Raw genomic sequence first — 23,563 nt, 5'->3', positions numbered from 1 at the left:
ACTGGACTGTGCACCATCATCAGCAGTCCACAGTGACGTTTCTGCACTGGCCAGTTTCCCTGTGGGGTTCAAGTCTGTTCTGCTTTCTTTGTTTGACGTTAAATAACAGGCCAGGACAGGACTGACAGAACTTCACAAAATTCGATTGTGTGTGTGTGCGCGCACGCACTCATGTGCATGTTTCAGTTCTTCCTTTATAACCACAGACAGCTTCTTCATTCATCTGTCTGTCATCTTATCTAGACATCTCTTTTCCTGTAATCACTTCTTCTGCGCCGTCCTCTTCTCTGCAGCTCCTATCTTCTTATCATCTGCTGCGCACCAAATGTTGGAGCATTGTGAATCTGTTAAAGAACACTGTATGCGTGTGTGTGTGTGTGTGTGTGTGTGTGTGTGTGTGTGTGTGTGTGTGTGTGTGTGTGTGTGTGTGTGTGTGTGTGTGTGTGTGTGTGTGTGTGTGTGTAAAATACTACTCTAATCATTCCACTTTTTCTTTTCTCATTTCCCACACATCTCCAATCACTTGCTATTGTATCAAGAGGTGGCATTTTAAAAGGAAAATGGTTCATTGATTTAACCTGTAAATTATTGTGCCAAGAAACATTAATCTGTATGCACAACATCAAACTGCTCCAACCCTGCTGAGTCTTTGGTAATGACAGCTGTCAGACACTGTCCTTTTCACTCGTGTGTGTGTGTGTGTGTGTGTGTGTGTGTGTGTGTGTGTGTGTGTGTGTGTGTGTGTGTGTGTGTGTGTGTGTGTGTGTGTGTGTGTGTGTGTGTGTGTGTGTGTGTGTGTGTGTGCGTACTACATGAAGAGCCACAGAGGCGATCGTAGGCCACAGTAACAACACCTGCTGGGGGTCTCTTGTCTGTTTCTTGCCCCCTGTTAACTCCTCTTCTGCTCTGGGCTCCTCAGTGATTTTGACGGCCGATGCATCATAGGTAACGGCTCTTAGTCACTGCTGAAGTACACTTCGGTGTTTAATGTGAGCTGGGAAGAGAAAGAATCTGAGTTTCGAAAAAAGCTCAGCATTGCTATGCGAAGCACAGCCACGCTGCACCATCCCCATGTCCGTTTAACTGTCAGCTTAAGGTTGTGATAGAATAAAATCGTCCTGAGTGGACAAAAGGTCTTATCTTAGAGAAGGAAATTAAATGTTATTCAAATTTGACTTTTGGTATCTCAGGGGCTCTACGTGAACTGTTTATAAATATAAGTCGATTATCGCTCTCACAAACATGGATGCGATCTGCGCCACCTTGACACTAATAACTGGTTCACTGTGGTCTCAGAGCTCTGATTTTGAACAACCTGCAACAGGAGCAGCAAATAGAAACATCGACAGAGAATTACACTCTATTCACCGTGTGTAATAGCTGGAACTTCTTTGTTGCGAGATAACAAGAGTATAAGTGGCAGAAACAGACGGCAAGGAGCACTCACAGGGTGCGTGAATGCAAAGGCTCACATTTTGATTAATTTATGTTCCAGTACATTTCAGTTTTCCTAAGTCATTACCCTCCCAAATGACTGTCATTCCCGGTGGATTCAGACAAACAAAACTCTTATAAACACAAGTGCACGCTGTGGTCCGTCTGTTTATCGTCTTGTGTTAGCGTTGCGGTTTACATGCTCTCTCAGGGAGTCTGTGTTTCATCATAGAGCTTCCAGTTCCCAGTTATTTATCTGTGTATTACAAACACTGTCCAGATGCTGCTCGCAGGTCGTTTATCCTACACAGGTCCCTACCATCCTGATATATGAAGCTGTTGCATTTCTATATCACAACACTTGTACCTGCCGAGCAAACACACTTGCATACTCTGCTGTCGAGCACCTGGTTTGTCCTGCTCTGTGTCTGGCTGTGTTAAAGGGCACCTGTGTGTGTGTTGACTTTAGTTTTTCCTGGTCATTTATCCTATTTTAAGGCCCTTTACTCCATTGTCCTCCTCTTAATACCACTTTTACTCTGGTGCTTCAGGGTTTTCTGTCTCCCAATTGCTATTCATTAGTGTGGATAGGTGGGAGGGGTAGACAGAGGCTTAGGCAGTGTGTGTTTAAATGGGTTTTTTACCCAGATTTGATCCAGGCTTTACTTGTATTTGCTGAAGTGTGGATTTGTAGAGCTTCGACTATATTATTTCCACTACCGATTAATCTGCAGATTATTTTTTGGTGTGCAATGAAATATCAGAAAATTGTCATAATTTTCAAAACCCCAAAATCCTCAACTTGCTTGTTTTGCCAACTAGCAGTCCAAAGCTTACAAAGAAAATCCTTAAAAAAGAAAAAAAGAAAAGAAAAGCTCCCGAGTTGGACTGGGATTTGTTTCACATTTTTGCTTGAGAAAAAATGCCAAAAATGTCCTTATCAGTTGAAATAGTTCCAAAAAGTTGTGATAATTTAATTGAGTTTTTCTGTAGTTCAACTTATCAACTATTTCGGTTTTACTGATATGTGGACGTAATTTGTATCTTTCTAAAGAAAAATATCTTTTTTTTAGAGCATGTGTTGCTTTCCGTGCAGACTCGAAAGGACTTTGTCCATCACAAGCAGTGGAAATTTGCTTAATTTTTTTTTTTTTATTGTAATAGTAGAGTACAAAAGCGGTAAATATTGCCACAGGACAAATTTGATGTTTAGTGGCGTGAGTTTGCATACATGTACATGATGGATGTATATGCAAATGTTTGGGCATTTTATGAGCTTATCTTCATTCTGTGTTTGTGGTAGCCCTCTGTGTGTGTGTGTGTGTGTGTGTGTGTGTGTGTGTGTGTGCGTGTGCGTGTGCGTGCGAGTCCCCCTCTCAGTGAGTAGGCAGCTTATTACTTGTCTTCGTGCAATGAGCCAGGCCCTGTATTAGGCAGGTTGAGCTGCAGGGGAAATTTTTTAACACTTGACCTGTTTCATGAGTCATTTGTGTGGATGAAGAAAGAAGAGGGAGGGGAGAGCGGCGGAGGGGGATGGCAGCATGATTGGTTCGGGGTGATTGGAGGGATGAGTGACAATGAAAAGTGATCAAGAGAGGGGGGGGAGAGAGAGAACAACAGCTGGGGGAGCCGGAGGCAGGAGAAATGAGATGACAGTGCCTTCATATTTCTTCTTTCTTACTTTCTCTATTCCTCACCCATCCCTCCATCTCTGTCCTTCATTCAGCTGCCTCCCAGGCAGGCCTGGCTGAGTCGCCCCGCTTTTCATTACTCACCCCTTCAACCTCAAAGGTCATATGCACAAACTTGGCATCTAAAAACTCAAGAATATCCAATTTCGCTATGTTACCGTTGCTGCCTGGTATTGGTGGGGTGTTTGTTTGTGTGTGTTTGTGCACACGCACCATCCCCTCCCCATTTTTTGTCCCATGTGTCTCTGGTGCATGTGTTGTTGAAAATACTTGATGCCAGCTCACCACATACATATTAATAGTCTAGTTTTTCATTTGAGGAGCTCAGCTGGTGGTCTACTGCCTTGCAGGAAGAGTTTAAGCAGTATATCTGCATCACTGGCTACTTATTCTCTCTTCCCCTTGTCCTCACATCCCCTGTGTGTGTGTGTGTGTGTGTGTGTGTGTGTGTGTGTGTGTGTGTGTGTGTGTGTGTGTGTGTGTGTGTGTGTGTGTGTGTGTGTGTGTGTGTGTGTGTGTGTGTGTGTGTGTGTGCGCGCGTGTGTGGTTTTATTTTATTTTCCCTTTGGGCGTAATGAGTATAAAATAGGTAGGGACATTGAATGATATATTAGAAGATGTTATGGGGTCAGTTGACAATTTTAGATTTGATTTGTGTGCCACTAGAGATTTGAATGCTACTATTTTGCATTAAATATGTAGTCTCCATAAACTTCTTTCTACTAAATAAACAGTCCCTGTAAAAAGTTTTTAAAATGATTTCTGTGAATAATCCTCAGCAGCCTTCACAGTGTATTCTATATGTCGCTACTGAGTCTGTAAATGTAATTTTCACACTATTTAAACCTGACATTCACAAACTCCATATCCTAACTTGATTGGGGAAAAACTTGTAAATGCATGCAGAACGAATTGTGATCGGAAAGCAGTGGAAGGGGCCAGATACCATCTGGAGATGATGGTCGGATGTCTGCTAGGTATAAACGCAAATTGACAGGTCACCTCACGCTGCCTCTTCCTGCTAACTACAAACGAGCGCAGGACGAGCTACAAATTGCAGCTGTAGTTATAAAGTCCTCCCTCACAATAGTTTATTGAAAAAAAAATAAAGATGCTTCCCTCAACCTAGTACGTGCAACATTTGTTGTGGGCACAGTGGTGCCCATGGATGTCTGTGCATGTCATTATCTGGATAAAGTATCAAGGTCAAAATCCCATGTTAATATCTGGTGCGGTGCCTTCGTGCTCTTTATTCTATTCACCTATAATGTACTGTGGTGTCTGTAGAAATCTGAAATAGAAATGTCAGAGTAAGGCCAAATATGTCTAAAACTATCTTGGCTAGACATCATTACAAGTAAGAGAAAAAAATTATATCATTTGAGCGAACCGAACCTTTAATACTTAATGTGTTGAAGCTTGTTTTTCCACCAGTGGGTCAGTCATTATGAACTCATGCTGTGCAGCCAACTGTTGCCCAAACTCTGATATTTATTTCAAATGTGAGTGGAGATTTAAAAGTCTCCAAAGATACCAAATATTCTGGGCTGAATTTTCACAACATACCTTCATGTCTTACTCCTTTGAATAAAAGAAGGAAGAAGATAATAGGATAATACAGGGTAAAACTGCATGTTAAGAATTAAATCATGTATTTGGGTGCAATGTTGTTAGTCGCCTTTCACTTCCTTTGGGAATGCAGTGTAAAAAAAAAAAAAAAAAAAAAATCCCAAATGGATAAAAAAAAAAAAAAAAAAAAATCCACTTGTCTCTCTTCCTTCTCCTTCAGATCTGCTTTCATTACCCTCCTTGTCCCCCGCTCTCCCTTGTCGCCGCCTCTGCCATTGCTGCCACAACTGGGCACGGCACAGTTTTAGCCTTTCAGTCCTGGTGTGACGGCTGGCTGCCAGCACGTCCTCTGGTCATACAAGCTCCGCCGTCAGTCGAAACAGAGCCTGGTGTTTGGTGACATTTAGCATTTTACCGCAAAAATTATGCATCAGTGTTGACATTCAGCCTTATGCATAAAATTCATGATGTATGTGGCACTTCCTGTAGGCGCTGCAGCAGAGAGAGAGATGGGGAGTATGTCACAGCTGAGGCACGAACACACACAACACCCACCCTACACACACACACACACACACACAACACCCATCCTACACACACACACAACACCCACCCTACACACACACACACACACACAACACCCATCCTACACACACACACAACACCCACCCTACACACGCGCACACGCACACACACACACACACACGCCACTGTATGTGAACAATGACTAATAAAAATAAATGTTCACACATCCTCCTGAGTATATATCAAGCTTTTATGAATGATTTTGAATGTCATGTTTTTCATGTTTCTCTCCATTCTGGTCTCTTCATTATGGATTCAATCACACACACACACACACACACACACACACACACACACACACACACACACACACACACACACACACACACACACACACACACACACACACACACCTCTCCCTGAGGTACTTCACTTTACTCATTCTTCGCAGATTAATTCTGGGACGGCACTTTTTATGATCCCCAATTTATGTCAGCAGTCAGGCAGGCAGGCAGGCCTCCCCTCTCTGCTGCCTCTCCCCTTATCTCCTCTGCCTCATGTCTCTGTCTCCCTCTACATGTGCGCTCAATGAAACAATGGTACTTTCTAGTAACGAGCAATGAGTTTGTCAGGTTTTAAAAGGGGAAGAAGACAAATGGAGGGAGGGACCGGGAGGATGTGAAGATAATGGGTTTCTCTGGTGATTAACATTCCAGAGTGGCGTGTCAAAGAGAGTGTGACTTTCCTATTGTGTCTTTACTGACAGCCAAATGAACAAAGGTCTCGGCACGGGCTTCATCTGTGGCGCAGAGGGTAATAAACATACCATGTCTCATCTACATCTTGGGTGCTGAGGTGTTTCTGAGCATCTCGTGTATCGATGTGTAAACTGAGAGTGACGCATTCACCCGTTTCTTCTTTTGAGAATAGACTCGCATTTCCAAAATGCAGCCAGCGTGACAGTGAGTCAGCCAGCTAGCTGACTAACCGGTCAGTCATCCTGTCAGGTGGGATCACCAGGTTCCTGCCACGTTGCAGTGACACACCTGTCATCTGGAGCAAGAGGGTACCCGGCCTGCAGATGTGTGTGTTTACCTAAAGCAGGAAATGGTGTTAGGCAAACCACTGTTGCATTACACCAAGAATGACATCATTCCTGCTGAATGAAGGCTGTTGACATACAGGCTTTGCTGAAGTCTTATTAAATGTTTCGCACACGGGTACAGCTTGCAAGTGTTGCGTTCATCAATAATTTAACAAGAAGTGAATAAACTCACAGTGAAGTTCATAAATGATAAAAGTATGACTCCATCAACCTCCTGAAAATGCTCACTCAATCTGTGCAATCAAAGTTTATGTGCTTCAATAAACCTCCATGTATTCATTTCAAATAGAACTAAAATGTATTTATTGATCAGCAGAAAATAGAGTCTATTGGTCAACTATTTTCAGTGTATTTAAGACCAATATGCCAGACATCCCCTCCTTCCAGTCATTGTGGGGGTTCTCTGTGATAATTAACTGTCCTTGGCTTTGGGCTGCTGTTCTGACAAAACAAGCAATTTGAAGATGTCACCTTGGGCTTCAGAAAAGTATGACTGGCATTTATAACCATTTCACTTGAGCCAAAGATGAATGAAGAAAATCATGGGCTCTAATTTGCTAGTAAAAGTAAATTAACTGATTACTGTGAAAAACTCAAAATGAAAAAGGATAATCATAATAAACTTGGTTATAGACTAGTCTAAGCTCAAGGCTCAGTCGCTTGATCTCAGTAGACTAACAAGCAAAGACTTTAATTACTATTTTTTTTTTATTATTTTTTTATTAAGCAGTCACGGGCAGAAGCAGTTTGTAGGAAGTATTTATTCATATGAAATATTCAACGAAGGAAATATTAACAAAATGAATAATACAAAGTATTAATTACTTCCAATTATTTGTTTTTTGAACTAATAGAGCTAACAGCTCTTTAAGTTACTATTAAGCTTGCATTAGCAAAAGTGACTGTAATGTCTCGACTTTACATTGATTGGTTCCGTTTTGAGCTATAAGAGGACCAACATACAACTTGGCCCGAGGCTTGATCATCAGCATTCCCTTCACTTTTCATGCTGGATACCGGCCGCAGATGCCTTGCTAATCAGGTAGTCTGTCGGGAGTTTGCTCATGGATTCAGAGCTAAGATCAGTTGATTCTCCCCAGTCCCTAACTTTGATCCTAATGTCTCATCCGCCCTCAGATCAAAATGTACATCCGACTCTTCCCTGCTGTTCCGCTGGGCTGTGCATACACCCGCACCACAGTCAGGTGTGCTTCGAAAGCCGAGTAGAGCAGACAGGTTTTTGAGCTCAGTTAAGCCAGGGATTAAGGAGAAATTTACTGCCCATCTAGGTGTGTAATAGTATCTATTTTTGGGCTCTGCCTTGAGAGAGAAATGCCTGGTTTTCCTCAGAAAGGCATCAAAACCCCTTGCATCATCCCCGGCTTTCACGCGCTCCTCTCACACAGGTGCTTTTGTAATCCGCGCACTCACAGACACTTTGAGCGCACGCCGCGTCTTCTCTCTATTTATGAGCAATAACCATGTGAGTGTTTGTGGATATGTTGTCTGCACATGTGCTGTGTGCGTACATGCATGTGACTGCGCCGGGTGTGCACGCGTGCTCCCTCTCTTCTTGCGTGCCTAACTGGCTCTGACACATCTGTGGCTTTTCCAGGCGAATCAGGGCCGGTGCCAAACTGCCAAGAAATCAATGCAACAGACTCTGCCTTCCTCCTCTCCCCTCATATTCCTCCCTCTCACTACTCCTCAGTCCCCCCCCCCCACACCCCTCTTTCTCACTGTCTCTGTCAGTCCGTTTCTCTTTTCTTTCTTTCTTTCTTTTTTTTTTTCTTCCTCCTTCTGTCTTGCTCAGAGCCCTTATTAAAAATGGAGTGAGTGTGTGCTGCATATTTAAAATGGTCATGGATGGATTTAAACGGCTGATGGTATTTAGTGTCTCCTCAGGGAGCTGCTATGAGCCCTTAAGCTGACTCCTCTGACTGGAGCCTGACTGACTGGTGAGCACACACTAAACCTCTAATAATGACTTGTGTACACACAGTCAGCCCAGCACACACACACACACACACACAGAGGTAGGTGGGCACGTATACACGCTCCCTTTATAGCACACTCTCCTTAGCTGTGACGAAAACGCTGGTCACGTCTGTTACGTGGAATGGAAGGATTGCGATGAGCGATAGATTGTGTGTAGGCTCATCAGTCAATAACTCATTAGTTTGCCTGCTTTGATGTAGCAGTGTGTAAATGTTTTTAACTGTATTTGAAGACACTCTTAAGAGTTCACAGACATGTCTCTTAAATGCGTGTGTGAAAGGAGTGTGTGTGTGTTCGTGTGTGTCCTTTCTTGACAGTCAGGGTGGATGTCACGCCGTGCTCCTTCAGGTCGAGCAGCAACTGTTTCTGTCATGTTGTCTTTCATGCTGGCTTGGATTTGGGCTCCAATCTGCTCCTAAGTGTCCTTCACTGAAACACTATTGATTACCCCACACGCTCTCAAACACAGAACATAAATACTGCTGATGTGAAACACACACACACGCACAGGCTGATAAACAGACGCCCCCACAGAGGGGGGGGGGGGCAGGGAGCATCAGAGCAGGCAGAAATGAGAGGTGGATGAGATTGAGGAGTTTTGTTTTATTTGAATATTCAGATGAATAGTGCATAAAAGAGCATTTCCAATAACTAACCCACGCCTGCAACCATTTCTGGTTTGGAACAATGAGATCAGCGATGTTGCCTTCAGTGCATTCAATGCAGGGCAGAGGAGACTGAGATGTACATTTATTCATTATTGATGCTGCGAGGGTTTTAGTGGCGGCCACTTGGTGTAATGTTGTTTGATGTATGTGGAGCAGTTTGGTATCTGTGTCATGTGAGAGTTAAACCGTGTCCATAAATATAAATATTTCCATCTGCATGCATTATAAAGGGCATCAGTTTGGATGTTGATGCCTGTGTGCGGTTGTGCTTTTCTGCATGTGTGCACGTGGATTTGCAGGTTCAAGAAGCTGGCCAGTGAGTTACAGCAACACTGTAAATGTGATGTATTGTTAACCGAGCTGTACGACAGAAACAGAATTCTAACACGTGCACAGCAGCGGCACCTCAAAGGAGGTAAACATTCCTGGTCTCCAACAACAGTTTGTTTTCTACACACAGCAGCATACATTTCCTGTGTGCAGCGAGTGAGCATGTAGACTTTGTGCCAGAATACAGGTTGTGTCCTTTTTACCAATGCATAAATCACCGGCACTCCATGCCAAGCACCAATCAGCCACGTTTAAACACTAATGAAACCATTCTTTATTTCCACACAGATAAATTGAACTATGAATGTTTTCTTCTCCAGCTTCCCATCTCTTCTACGTCCTATTGCTTCTGTGTCCACTGACTCTCCTAGTGGCAATGCATAACTGAATGGCAATGCAGGAAACGTCTTTCTTAATGAGCATTTGAATTCAGGTTCAGCGAGAGCGCAGTTTTCTGGTTCTCTTCACAGCTCGCATTGTTGTGGTTTCTCTCCTGAGGCATTGGATGAAGAGCAAAGTGAATGAATGTGGAGAGACCGCAGGACCATTATGACTCTGTCATTAATCAGTAGCTGATGAGCGGCCGTTTGAGGGAGAGATGGGGCCTATTACTGCTATGGCACTCTCAGGACTCTGAGGCTTTTTTCAGGCTGCCTGTTTTGCGGTCAACAATACAGCAGGTACAAAACACAGTAAACAAGACTTGAAAGGAAATCATTCTTCCAACAAAAAAAACAAAAAACAAATTCTGCACAGGGATCATTACTTTTGTACGTTACCAAACTGGAACAGTGAGACGTTTGCAACTTTTCTTGTGCTATACAGACTTTTCTCCTCCGAGTCCTTTCCCTCCTACACATCTTGAACGCCTGCTTCTCCGCCCTCTAGATTGAATCTTCTATTCTCTCAGTTCTCTACGTTCTTTACTATATGTTCTACACTCTCTTCCCTCCTTCGCCGTCTCTGTGTCTTTCTCTGTGTGTCGTTTCCTTTCTGGCAGTCTGTGTGAGGAACTTGGTTGGAGGCCGACATGAAGAGCATTCTTATGTGAGCTGGCGAGAGTTGACAGAAGTGAACTATCTGACTCGCCATGCTTAAGACAAAGAGGGAGGAAAGGAGCGGTAGCCAAGTCCTCAATGTACTTTTTTTCCCCTCCCCCTTCATCACATTTATATGTTGAATTTTTCACAGTGGGTTACTGAATAGATTGCAGCACACAGAGGTTGTTACAGTGTAGCGTTATGGCTGTAGGGGAGAAATCTAAGAGGATAGCAAAGGTTGAGGTTGTATGTGTGGCTGAGTGGTGGGTAATGAGGTGAGAGTCCCTTCTAGCCAGAGGTTAGCAGTGGTTAGGAGGGCAGGTAAACATACCAGCTGCTCCTGACTGCCTGGCCTCAAGGCCGCAGTGACACTGGTAGAGGAGGGGGGAGCAGCGGTGTGGTGGGCGAAGGCGAGGAGAGCGTAAAAAGCAGGCCGATAAGATGGATGGGAAGCCTAAAGGCATCGTGATGTAAAATAGGTTGCTGGATATTCTCAGATTGCAGCATTTACTTGTAAGTTACAGTATTTTCCAGGGTTGGTAGGTTACCTTACAGGATCCTGTTTCCACTACAATTACTAGTTACTGTCTCTTGGATTAAAGTATGTAAATACCATATAAGAGACCTTAATATTCTGACTACTTTTAAGTTAAGCTCTAAACATTTTCTTGTGTGTCCCTTTTTATAAAAGTGTAGGAAATCTGCTATAAGGCCGCTTGAATTAGAGGAATAGTTTGACTTTCTGCAAGAGTCCAAATAAGCATATTTCCCCCCCAAAAATGTCAGAGGAGAAGATCAAACCAATTTCAAGTCAAGGTGCTAAGTATAGAGCCATCAGACCAGGATGTGATTAGCTTATCTAATCATAGAGAAGTGAGGGGAAATGACTACCTTGGTTGTCTCTGAACTCAATCAATCCTCCTTCCAGTATCTCTAAGGCTCAATGATTAACATGTTGTATCTTGTTTAATTTCTCAAAATCAGTACAATTGGAAATATGACAGTTTGAGGTTTTATGAAAAGTTACCTGCTAGAACTCTTTCTCAGCGGGATGTGTTGGGCAGACAAGAAATAGAAATAAATCAGCAGTGAGAGCCCATAACATTAAGTGAGCTGTGGAGTTGTAGTCAGATTTTCTCCTCATCCTCAGGCAGGAGTGTAGTGCTATTTGTCAGACTGCCGGAGCGCACCTTAGCACAAGTGCACACTCTTAAATTGTGGCCTGTTTTTAAGATTGTGTAACCACCGTGGTGGTAGTTTACATACAACAGTGAGCCTAGATATTTTAATCATTTTAATTTAATAGTCTAAAATAGTCAACAATATAATCATTCTATTTTCAACAGGTTTCCAGGATTCATAATATAAAGGGAGATGGTCTGTTTTTAGTCACGACACGCTACCGCAAATTTTTCCATATAAATGCCTTGTTAAGAAATGAAGGGTTTCTGTCTGCTGAAACGCGAGTGGGATTTTTATTTGAAACTGATACAGGAAGTGTTGTGTTTCTATTGAGGCGTAATTCAGGAACTTCAACAACAGCAGTGGATCAAAACGAGGCTTTGAGTTGATATCGTCAGTCAATCAGTACACCTCAAATGCCATGACAAATATTTGTCTACAGTTTTCCAAAATCTTCTGTGTATTGGACCATAATGAATTATTGGTGTCAATACCATTATAATTACTTTACAGAATTTAAAATAAAAGTACAGTTCATCAAATAATAGTTAATAGTTAAATATGCAACATGTAGCATTTTAATAGCATCACTTTAATGTTGAGAAAGTAGTGAAATGTATCATAATTACTTTAATGTGTTCGAATTCTGAGTGCTAAAATCGGTCCAAAAAACCCCAAAACATACGCTCCTCTGTAATGACAATCTGACCTGTGCTTTTAGAGCACTTGTTACTCTTCTGTTAAGTATGTGCATGCTGTTCCTAGCTCTACCCATTACCTCCCACCCTTCTCTCTCTGTGTGTGTGTGTGTGTGTGTGTGTGTGTGTGTGTGTGTGTGTGTGTGTGTGTGTGTGTGTGTGTGTGTGTGTGAGAGAGAGAGAGAGAGAGAGAGAAGGAGAAATGGAGTGCTTGTATTACAACAGATCATTCATGTCCTGAGTGGACAGCTACATTTGGCTAATGTAGCCCAGCGTTCTCTGCTGGCTGCAGCCGACCACCTCAGAGCCTGTTTAAAGTGGACTGTAAATATTGACAGGAGACAGCAAGAGGGGAGTAGCGACCTTGTCAGAAAGAGAAACAAAGAGAGGGACATGGAGGGCATGATGGAGACATGGAGAGAGAGATAGAAGGGGAAGAGATGAAGAGAGAGAGTTCCTGCCTTCTCCCAAGGCAACTGAGTGTGCTTTGATGCACTGTGGCAGGGAACACACTGTCTCCCCAGAGAGGGAGAGCACACACACACACACACACACACACTCTCACACTCTATACAGAGTTTTCCCATTACCCACCATGCAGCTTTTTAAAATGTCAAAATGCACACACACACACACACACACACACACACACACACACACACACACACACACACACACACACACACACACACACACACACACACACACACACACACACACACACACACATTATGTACACTTAGTGTATATCAGTGACATGAATTTAATCCTCAGCACACGGATGAGCTCTGAAATCAAGGTAGATTAGAAATGACCAGCATTACTGACTTGCCCAAACCAAAAACCCTGACAGCAGCATCACGCATGCACGCACACAAGCACACATGCGCACACGCACACACACACACACACACACACACACACACACACACACACACACACACACACACACACACACACAAACACACACAAAAACACAAACACACGCGAAAATTTTGTCAGCATTTCCTTCAGTCAGATCGGTAGTCTCTCCTCTCGCAGCCCCTCAGCTGGTCGTGTTGTCCCAGTGAGCACAATCGATTTGATCTGATTTGTTTAGTGCTGAAATGAACTGTAATGGCATCATGAGTGCAGTGAATAGCAAATGACAGTGATGGTGACCGTGATTGTGGTAGTGGGTGTAGCGGGTCAGAGGTAGCTGCAGCACTCAACACTGTAGCACTTGCATTGATTGTGAATAATTTAAGTGAGTGTGTGTTCAACCTTGCAGTGCATGTATGTGCCCAGTCAGTGTAGCCATAAACTTCACTTGGTTCTGGTTCCTCTACCTTTACTTTCCGCTTTTTCTTTTGTAGGCTCCTCCCCTCTTGTCTTCTTTGCAGTTTTCAGTGAAGTTGATTATTGGGTCACTGTGTTACCAGGTGTATACACAGATCAATGAATGCAACATTCATTGCACAAATGAATGCAACAATAGATAGATAGGGTGTATGTTTTACTAAGTTAACCTCAGAATCTAAAGGCTAGGATTTCTCTTTTCTCTTAGTAAGCAATGAGATTACATGTACTGTTCTTTATCTTAATCTCTTTCAGAGGCCATCAATTCATTCGGTCCTAATCTCATCTCCAGGCACTCTGCTGTGACCGTGCTAGCCTTGTGTTTTTCTATGCCTGGTGCTGCTGTAGCCTGTGTGTCTCAGCTGAGTACTGTGCTGAGGCTTGAATTTCAGCTGAAACTGGTTCGTCTCATTACACTGAAATGGATGAACTTTGAATTAAGGAAAAAACCTTCGCTGCGACTGAAGTTCCCACTGACATCTTAAAAACAACAGAGAAAAACTCACCGAAAAGGGAATTCTAAATCAAAAAAATGTTTCCTCCTTCAAAGACCATTAATGGTGTGGGGTGATCAAACGCATTGGATTTATATAATTAAATAGATATTTCTCACTTTGCTAAAAAGCATACTGGAGTGTGACTTGAAAGATTTAAGGGACTAAAAGAGGGGAAGATGACACGCAATGAAAATTCACAGGCAGGACAATCCCACAACGTCACTGCCGCATGGCCGAGGCTGCAGCGAGCTGAGCCAGCAGGATGCCTCGGGCTTTGGATATTTTGGTCAACTGTCCCTTTTTAAAGAGTTGAGCTAACCCATTAGGAATGAATTTGATCATCAGCTACAGTAGGATTGTTTTTCTAGTGACCACTGGCCTGCTAATCTCTTAAACCAAGACCAACCACATGTACTGTATATCTGAACCTTTTCTTCAGTGGACGTGCAGCACTTTGATTTTAAGGTTGGTTAGTCGGTATTCAGTGTAGTAAAAACTTCTGTAGGTGTGTGTGTCCCTGTGTTGCACAGATTTGCCAAAAAGGTCAGGGAGGGTAATAAAAACAGGCTTATCTCTACTCGTTAGGCACAGGAGATAAGAGATGCAGAGGGAGACACTGCAGATTTGTGCCGTCGTATTACGGGGCCAAACAAGCGAATCCCAAATTGCGCCAGTGATGGAGTGATGGACAGGAAAGAGGGATGATGGGAGTGAAAGAAGGATGGATAGAAGGACGGTAGAGGAGAGGAGGCATAGATAAATGCAGCAAAAGCCCAGCCTGTGCATGGAACTTGAGGATAGGCCAGCATGTTAACCTTAATCCCTTCAGGGAGAGGCATAAACACACAGGAAGAGAAAACAAGGGATTGAGTAGAAAAGAGAGGGATGTGAGATCTTTGTCTTCCCGCTCTCTCCTTCATCCCCTCAGTGTGTGATCAGCCAGTTGCAGGCAGCAGCTGGGAAATCCCTCTGTACTTATCTAAAGCCAGCCTCTTAATCACAACCTTCATCTCAGTTGGCTCTTCCTGCTGCCTCACCCTCTTTTCCTCTTTTTGATTCCTCTCTTCTCACCTCCTCTCTCCTCAATGTCATATTCACCCAAACTCCACTGTTTGGATTCTGTCAGCTCTCCTTGACTCATCTCTCAATGAATCCTCTCTCGCTGAGCACTCTCTCCTCTTTTCAGCTTTCCCGTCAGCAACTCGCATGCGTAGAGTTTTTAAGGAGTGCTGATCTGTCTCGTGAATTCCCCCCCTCCCCCTCCCCCTTCCCCTCCCCCTCAAAGTATTTTGAAACAGAAAAGAAGAGAATAGAGGTAAAACTGAAAAACTCCGGCCACTGGCTGCAGAGCTGCGGCCGTGATTCATCCATGCATCCTAAAGCTCAAGAGATTCTGGTGGTATTTTAAACTTGCTGAAGCAGGTCTGCAGTAATTTCGGACAGTTTCAGCCAACCATCCAGCCTCATCTCTTCTTCCCTCACTCCCCCTCCTCTCCTGTGCCCCACGGGAGAGTGGTGGTCTATGGTTGACTGGCCGGCCAGGCAGGCAAGGGTGAGCAATGGAGTGCTCGCATATGGGAAGGGATAGATGTCTATCTGACTGGATGGTCCCTGCATTGATCTGCTCAGAGGAATAGAGCTGACCTTTAGCTGAGTTTGAACTGCGAACCATCTTCTTATTCATTGTAAAGAAACAAACACCACATGGTCGGGTTGAAACAACCTCTCTCTGCCTCAGGACTCCTCTCCACTGAAATGAATTTGATGGTATTTTGTGTGCACTTGTTTTTGTGTCTACTGTCATGTTCAAATATGTGGTAGATGGTGTCTTTGTGTTTGAATGGAAGGGGAAGGCAGGAGGGTAAGGGGCGCGCTGCAGACCAGTGTTTCTGTATAAATATGTCAGGCTGAATGACGAGGACGCGGCACAGGATGCCAGCTGTTTCTTAATACAAGGCCGTGTGATCATATACAGGTGTGTGTTTTGTGTTTGCATGTGTGTGTGTGTGTGTGGTCTTAATGTGCACTCGTCTGGTTGCATGCCCTTGGCAAAGAGCTGCACAGATTTAAACAGGCCCAGTAGACAGTTACGGTACAAGTACACACGCGCGCGCGCACACACACACACACACACACACACACACACACACACTCTCTCTCTCTCTCTCTCTCTCTCTCTCTCTGTCTCTGCGTCTGGGATATTTCATTAGTGCAAGACATGGCTGGTGTCCAGGGCCAACACAGAGGGCACCCTCTTGAGTCAAGTCATTCCCACACAAGCGCCACACCTCAATCCTTAAAATTGGTCTCTTCTCCTGCAGCTTTCTCTTCTCTATCAGAGGTTATCTGGGAGGAGGGAACAGCTTTCTACCTGAAACCTTCCAAGTGAAAATGACATTGGTTGGATAATGACGCGTTGAGATAAGGCAAAACAAAACAAAAAAAAGGGGGGGGGGGGTCCCTCGATAGAGTTTCAACAAAAATCCCAGGAGCCAAAAATGAGGAGGCTGGTGTGATGACAAATAGACATGGCACTGGAATGAGGAGGCAGTAACACAAAACACTCGAAAGAAGAGGCAGGTATCAGATTCTGAATGAAAATGCCCTGTGGCTGCTCAGTGCGCTGCTGCTAAAGAGACACAGCACCACCATGTGACAGATGGCTCACACTACATTGAAGTCTTATGTGCCTAGATGTGACGCAAAATTTCCTTTGCAACAAATGAAAATTTAATCAAGCCTGAATGCCTGCTAGTATGTCACATCCAGTCAGTTTCTATTCTTTGTGATTCCATAAAGGCCCTCTGCTCTTTTTATTTTTCTGGGTAACTCATTTTCTCTCCATTCTCATTAAATTACTTAATGAAAAACACTCCCGCTGCGTTGTGACTTTGAAAATGCCACAATAAAGCATTCTCACACTCTTGTTTCACTCCCTGAAAAAGAAAATCTGACTAATTATTAGGCAATGTTTATTTTAACGTTCATATTTCTGAACATTTAAAACCCAGTCTTTGTTTTAGGGGTGAGCTGAAACAAAAGTATGTTTTACAACCATCTGGTTTGACACTTTTAGGATGTAGACTGTGCATGAATAGTTAGTTTTATTTTAATGCAGCCCAGCCTAAATTTCTTCTCCACCATAGTCACTGCTTGTCCTCATCTCCTTATTACGGAAGTGTTGGAAACCCTTAATAACCTTTTTTTTTTTTTTTTAATCTAGTATTGTGTGACAAACAAATTAGACAAATAATAATATATATTTGCCTCTTGTGTTCTAAAAGTACAAGTATTAAGAAAATGTAGAATTGATCTTCAAATTGAATCTTAAGGATGAGCTACTCATCGCCGGTAATAAATGAAACACGCATTCCTTTCCATGTACAAGTGCTGTGACAGTTTGTGTCCCTCCAGAAAAAAGAATTCTACTTTACATGTAATGAGGGCACCACATGTTGGTTTTGGTCCCAAGATATGAGCAGTCTAAGTTTTGCACTAGAGGGAAATAAACAATGGAAAACGTACTTGTACCCCTCTGAATAAATCCAAACAACATATTTAACTCGGTTCACCCCATCAAATGACGATTTTCTGTTTATTCTATCTAGGGAGCCCTTTACAGCCAGAAAGCTTCGTGATTATTGTTGTGACTGTGCTTTTCATATTTCAGGTACAACTCCAAAGTAATTTTTGTTGTTAATGTAATCGTTTTTATTTTCTCTCATGTCTCATTTTACTCTCCAATGTATTCTATCAATTTGAAAAGATGTGACAAAAGCATGCCAACAAATAATTTTTATGAAGTCTATTGTGTTGACTGTACACAGAAACCTCCAAATACCGCCTTTATAAATGACTTGGCACGATAAAAAGCATGAAAGGGAGAGGAGACCCAAAGCCGCTGAACAGGGGGGCGCATGAAGGGTCAGTGGTTGGAGCTGATGTGCTGGGCTGAAATCAAACAATCGTTGGGACACTTTTGTACGCGTGAAAGAATGAAAATTATTTTAGGAGGCATTCAAAGTAGTCTATTGTTAGAAGAGAATCTTAATTAGAGGACTAACAACATTCAATCATGACCCTTCCAATTACTAAATCCAGGGTTTGTTCTCATCAAATGAGCTTCAGATCCTCACTGCCCTTTAACACCCCCTCATTAGCATAGTCCCCTGGGAATAAGGGGGATAATGAGCCAGGTTGTACCTTCAGTAAACACACTGTGTGTGTGTGTGTGTGTGTGTGTGTGTGTGTGTGTGTGTGTGTGTGCGTGCGTGCGTGCGTGCGTGCGTGCGTACCCATTACCTCCCACCCTTCTGTGTGTGTGCGTGCGTGCGTGCGTGCGTGCTCTACCCATTACCTCCCACCCTTCTGTGTGTGTGTGTGTGTGTGTGTGTGTGTGTGTGTGTGTGTGTGTGTGTGTGTGTGTGTGTGTGTGTGTGCGCGCGCGCGTGCGCGTGTGTGTGTCGTGGTTCATTAGTGGAACCTCTGCATGATTCCTCTGGTTCATCTTAATCACCCATGTGACTAGACACTCTAATCAAGACCTCGTCTGTACTTCAGTGTTGCACATAGTCACACACACACACACACACACACACACACACACACACACACACACACACACACACACACACACACACACACACACACACACACACACTTCAAAACTCATCCTCATTGCTGAGATTCTTTTTTCTTTTTTTTTACATTATTAAGCCACTTTTATTGATGGAGCTGAAAGCGTGGAATAACTAAAGTTATCTTTCTCACACTCTTGTACTACATGACTTTTGATTATTGTTAATACTTGTTAAATCAGTGGTTTCCATTGTTGGGGGTGAGACTTATTCAAGGGGTCACAAAATACATCTAAAGGGTTTCAAGTTGATAATCAAAGTCGACCAAAATTACACATTTCTGTTTCACAAAATCATATATTTTCTCTTTTTTCTACTTTGAGCATGGAGGTTTATCAATTCTTCTTCTTCTTCGTCTTTGTTGTCTTCTTGGTCTTCTTGGTTTTCTTCATCTTTGTCGTCTTCTCCTTCGTTTTATTCTTCGTCTTCTTCGTCTTTGTCTTCTTCGTCTTCTCAGGATAAGTCAAGTAAGAAGATCACTACCGCTCTCATATGTGTTTATTGCCTTTGAGCAGCTGCCAGACAACCAGTGGAGACTCCTCAAGGTTTCTGACCACAGTAGGAGTAGTACCAGAAGCAGTATAATATGGTGAATTGTTGGTTTTTTATTGCGGTTTTCTTATGGATTAACAAAAAAAAAAAAGATATAATAAATCCTTCAAACTAAACGGGCGTATAGGCCATTTGTCCCTTACCTTCAACCTGTGAGAGTTGAACAGCAGGAGGAGATACACCCCTGATAGAAACTGTTCAAATCAGTGCTAAAACATGCAGGTAATTACTAATGCTGTTAGGATGTCACACTGCCATGGTTAAAGTCTGGTTAGATTTAAGGAAAAATTGTGGATTGGGTTAAAATAATGTCACCTGCCTTTCACCCTTGCTTTCATCTGAACTGTTATGGGGGATATTAATACGACAAATTTGTTTAACAAAAGCTTCTTTTTTTTTTTACAAAACTAGTGGGCTTTATTACTTGAGTTTAAACATGTTGTTTTAAGACATTTGCTGAAATGAGTTCTGAACACAAAAAACCAACTATTGGTCACTGATATATTGGCACAAACAACGTGTGGTGTGTTTTTTTCAATGCGAGGACAGTCTCAAGGTAAAACATGTTAGCTGAAGAGTTAGAGGTGCTGGTAAGTTGATTTTACTTACTTTAGACAGAGCCACAGAGCCAGACCAGCTGTTTCCCCTTGTTTCTAGTCTGTCTGCTAGGCTAAGCTAACAAGCTGCTTGCTTTTGCTTCATATATACAAATATTAGAGTGGCATTAATTGTGTTTTTTCTCATGAACTGCTGGACAGTTTTACCTGAGCTGTGCTCTTCTTAAAAGTTATTTAAACGTAATAGGCTCAATTACTGGCAGAACAGCTCACAACACTTTTACATATATAGTGTGTGACAGGTACTTATGACTTTATTGTAAAGAGAAAAGGTATGTGAAATAATATTTCAAAAGTAAATATTTTTTATAATGGATTGAATTCAAGTTCATTTCTGGTAAATGCATGATATTTTCCTCCTTACTCTTATGTGTCCAGGTACTCGTCTCCCAGAGAAGGGTCCCACTACAGGCAGCATCATCGGAGGCATCATCGGGGTCATTATTCTCTTGGCCATCATCGGAACAGCCATAGCGATGTACCGCAAACACAGAAACAACAAACTCAATGGAGAGTGAGTGTCTCCATTGATCACAATCAGTGTGTCTGTGACTGACTGATTGTGCGTGACCTCAGTTCACTTCAGTTCAACTCACTGTTGTTGTTTTTAAAAGTCCGAGTGTTTGTTCTTTGTGTTCTCTGCAAATTGGTCCGTAAGACGAAATGCCACGCATTGTGTCTCATATTTCTGTGCCTCACTAAACATGACGGCCGTGTGTGTTTTTGTGCATCAGCGATCCACCCAAGTACAAGCCCCCTCCTCCTCAGAAGACCAACAGCTCGGCTAACAGGGTGAGTCAGTGTCAACAAACACTTGGAAGGACAAAATTATCATTTTCCAGATGGTTGTGTCTGGTTGTTTGACAAATAGCTAAGGTAACAGATTTGATTTTATCTAATGAAATATATTGATTGATGTGTGTGTGACCCTCAGCAGGTGAACTCGGGTCATGCCCCGGTGGCCGAAACCAGACCTCTACAGAACCACTACCACTCTACCCAGAGTGCAGAGCCAGTCACGGTAACGACACACGCTGACATGATGATACAAATGTGATAGTGACATAGATTACAGTGACTCAGATTTATAGTTTACAATGTTTTTTTGTAACTTTGAGAAAATGTACAGAACGTGGTGTAGACCAGTCTCAGCTTTTATAAGCTCAGACCTGTGCTTGCAGGGGTTTTCTCCAGGTACTCCAGCTTCCTTTCACAGTCCAAAGGCATCCATTTTAGGTTAATTGGTGATTCTAAATTGCCCGTAGGTGTAAATGCAATGGGTTGTTTGTCTTCTGTCTGTGTTGGCCTTGTGATGGACTGGTAACCTGTCAAGGATGTACCCTGCCTTTTCCTAGAGCTGGTCAGGATAAAGCAGATATAGGGGAAAAGGCGGGGGGGGGGGGACCATTTAAATATCCCATCCAGCAGATTGGCATTGTTAGGATCATGTTTGAGCTGCAATCTGAGACAACAGTGTCTCAGATTAGTCAATTGTTCTTAGTTGCTGTTTATTGGTGAGGGGTTGTAACCCCAGGCTAATCTCAGACACCCCTGACCAGTATTTGATTGATAAACTCCATCTTTAAAGTTTAAGTGTTGTGTTGCTGCACCTTTTCATGACTGAAAAATACACTGATTAGTCTCAGGAGGAAACAACAAAAGGTTGGTTTGATTAAAGGGTTTTGACAGATTTGTGGGGAATATTTACTTCACTTTATTTATATATATTTTTTGGTGTTATTATTTGAGTCTAAAGTCTAAAGTGAAATCCTCCAACTTTTAATTGTGGACATCCATAAATTCACTGTGTCATGATTCAGCCTTTTAGTCCGTGGTGATGAAAACATCCTCAGCTCTGTATTACTAAGACAAGAGGGCATGCTTTATGTTGTTATTGAAATAGAAATGTGTATATTCAAGCAGTATGACATGTTTGCTTGTTGTTGGCAGGACCTGGATGCCTACCAAGACGGTGATGATGATGATGGTGGAGTGGTGGACAGAGAGCATTACTACTCTCCTGCCCCCTCTGGCTGGGATGATCCTTCTAATGCTGAGGTCCCGCCTCCTTACATGCACACAAACAGTGACCCCCAGGAATATCACCAGGGACCCAATGTCTACCGTGGGGACAGCTTTGTGTCGCCTGCCATGTTTGTGTGAAGGGCGTCAGAGAACACTGATGTGTGTAAATACTGTGTGTGTGTGTGTGTGTGTGTGTGTGTGTGTGTGTGTGTGTGTGTGTGTGTGTGTGTGTGTGTGTGTGTGTGTGTGTGTGTGTGATTGGATGAATGCTCATTTCTGTTCAGATCAGACAGGCATGCATTTAGCTCTATCATAGGAATACCTTGGGAATGTGAACATCTGCTTAGTTGTGAATTTTCAGGTTATCAGTAGTCTTTATTAAATTAGGTTCAGTTGTGTGATGCTCTTTTGGGAATTTGTAAATATTGATCAGCAAGATACAAAATTATGCTTATGTACTTTATGCACAACTGTAGCAGGAATGTAATTAAATTATTATTCTTAAACTGTAGATAGATCAAAGATAATGTTGTTTTAAATACCATATGCTGTTGATATTGCATCATATTCAATTAACCAATACGGTTTGACTACAAGAGCATGAAGCAGATGTTGAGTCTGAATTGTTTTGCATTATTGAATGTGGGGCTGTCATACATATTATGGTTACTGCAACGGCTTGGTTAAAAAAAGCACAATCAATGGGTATTTTATGTTACCTCTGTCTAATCTTATCTGTCTCATGTTGTTGGTTTCCAAACCCAGCTGGCAGGAAGTCAGTGTAAAACAGATGCCCTGTGGAGAAGCTATTATCTGCAGTTAATCAGGCAGCGCCGAGACGAGACCCACAGACCATGACGACATTAGGTTTTAAACTGCAGTCGGGGGGGTTAACTGCTGGAGCAACACTATTTGTGTTAATGTGCATGTTCTATTTGAATAGTTTGGTTTTTTTTTACTTTGTTACAGCTTTTGCATCTAGCTTTTGCCTTTGTTGTAAAAATTGAATGGCACTCAGCTCCAGTAGAGGCAAACACTTCAAAAGAGCGAGTGAGGGGGTGAATTTAGATGAACTGGCCTGTACCTTTTTTGTTTTTATGTAATACTGGATTTTTCTTTTACTTGCATCCATCCTTAAAGCCATAGTAGAACAGCACTGTGTTGCTCACGTTACGAGTAGCCACAGTGGCGTGTTTTGAGGGAAATCTGTTGCTTTATAAAAATGTTATACTTTTTTTTTTTTTTTTTTCACTGTCTACCAACGTGCCCACATGGATTAAGATAAATCTGGATTATGTCCATGAAATCTGGTGCGATTTATTTCTCCAGTGAAGGATTAAATACTTCTTTATTGAGTTCAAACAGGGTTGAACCTGCAAGTATACTGATATGTCCGTCCATTATCAGTCAGGAGTTAAACAAGTCAGAAGTACTCAGTCAGAATAATTTTCTTCCATAATGAACCTAAATGTGTCTTTTTGTGTGTTAATGCCAACCAAGTCTTTATTTTATTTAACTGACCTCTGAGAAAAGAGATCTGCTTTCTGGAATCATGTTGGTTTTCATCTATTTTACTCATCATGAATTATTATTCTTAAAGTAATTGTGACTGTTGTTGATTCAATAAACGTTTTCAAGTGCGATCATGGTAAAATCA

General features: G+C 42.5%; 1 protein-coding gene across 2 annotated transcripts in view; it reads left to right on the top strand.

Annotated features, from left to right (window-relative positions):
• Positions 1-23,563, top strand: part of LOC138619275 (poliovirus receptor homolog) — a 79,063-nt gene extending 55,500 nt beyond the window's left edge. Inside the window, exons 7-10 of one of the 2 annotated variants that reach the window (XM_069695589.1) lie at positions 20,260-20,395; positions 20,616-20,673; positions 20,819-20,902; positions 21,832-23,563. In XM_069695589.1, coding sequence (XP_069551690.1) covers positions 20,260-20,395; positions 20,616-20,673; positions 20,819-20,902; positions 21,832-22,044 — 491 coding nt within the window. In that variant the 3' untranslated portion in view covers positions 22,045-23,563. Of the gene's footprint in view, positions 1-20,259; positions 20,396-20,615; positions 20,674-20,815; positions 20,903-21,831 lie in introns of both variants that reach the window. The other variant, XM_069695588.1, reaches the window with a different exon arrangement.

The sequence above is a fragment of the Brachyistius frenatus genome, unplaced genomic scaffold, assembly GCF_029030835.1.
Source record: "Brachyistius frenatus isolate BFR_SWC_R1_liver_20210118 unplaced genomic scaffold, ASM2903083v1 Contig_20, whole genome shotgun sequence".
Lineage (NCBI taxonomy): Eukaryota > Metazoa > Chordata > Actinopteri > Embiotocidae > Brachyistius > Brachyistius frenatus.
Note: the sequence above shows the minus strand (reverse complement) of the source record. Positions and strands in the feature narration are given on the sequence as shown.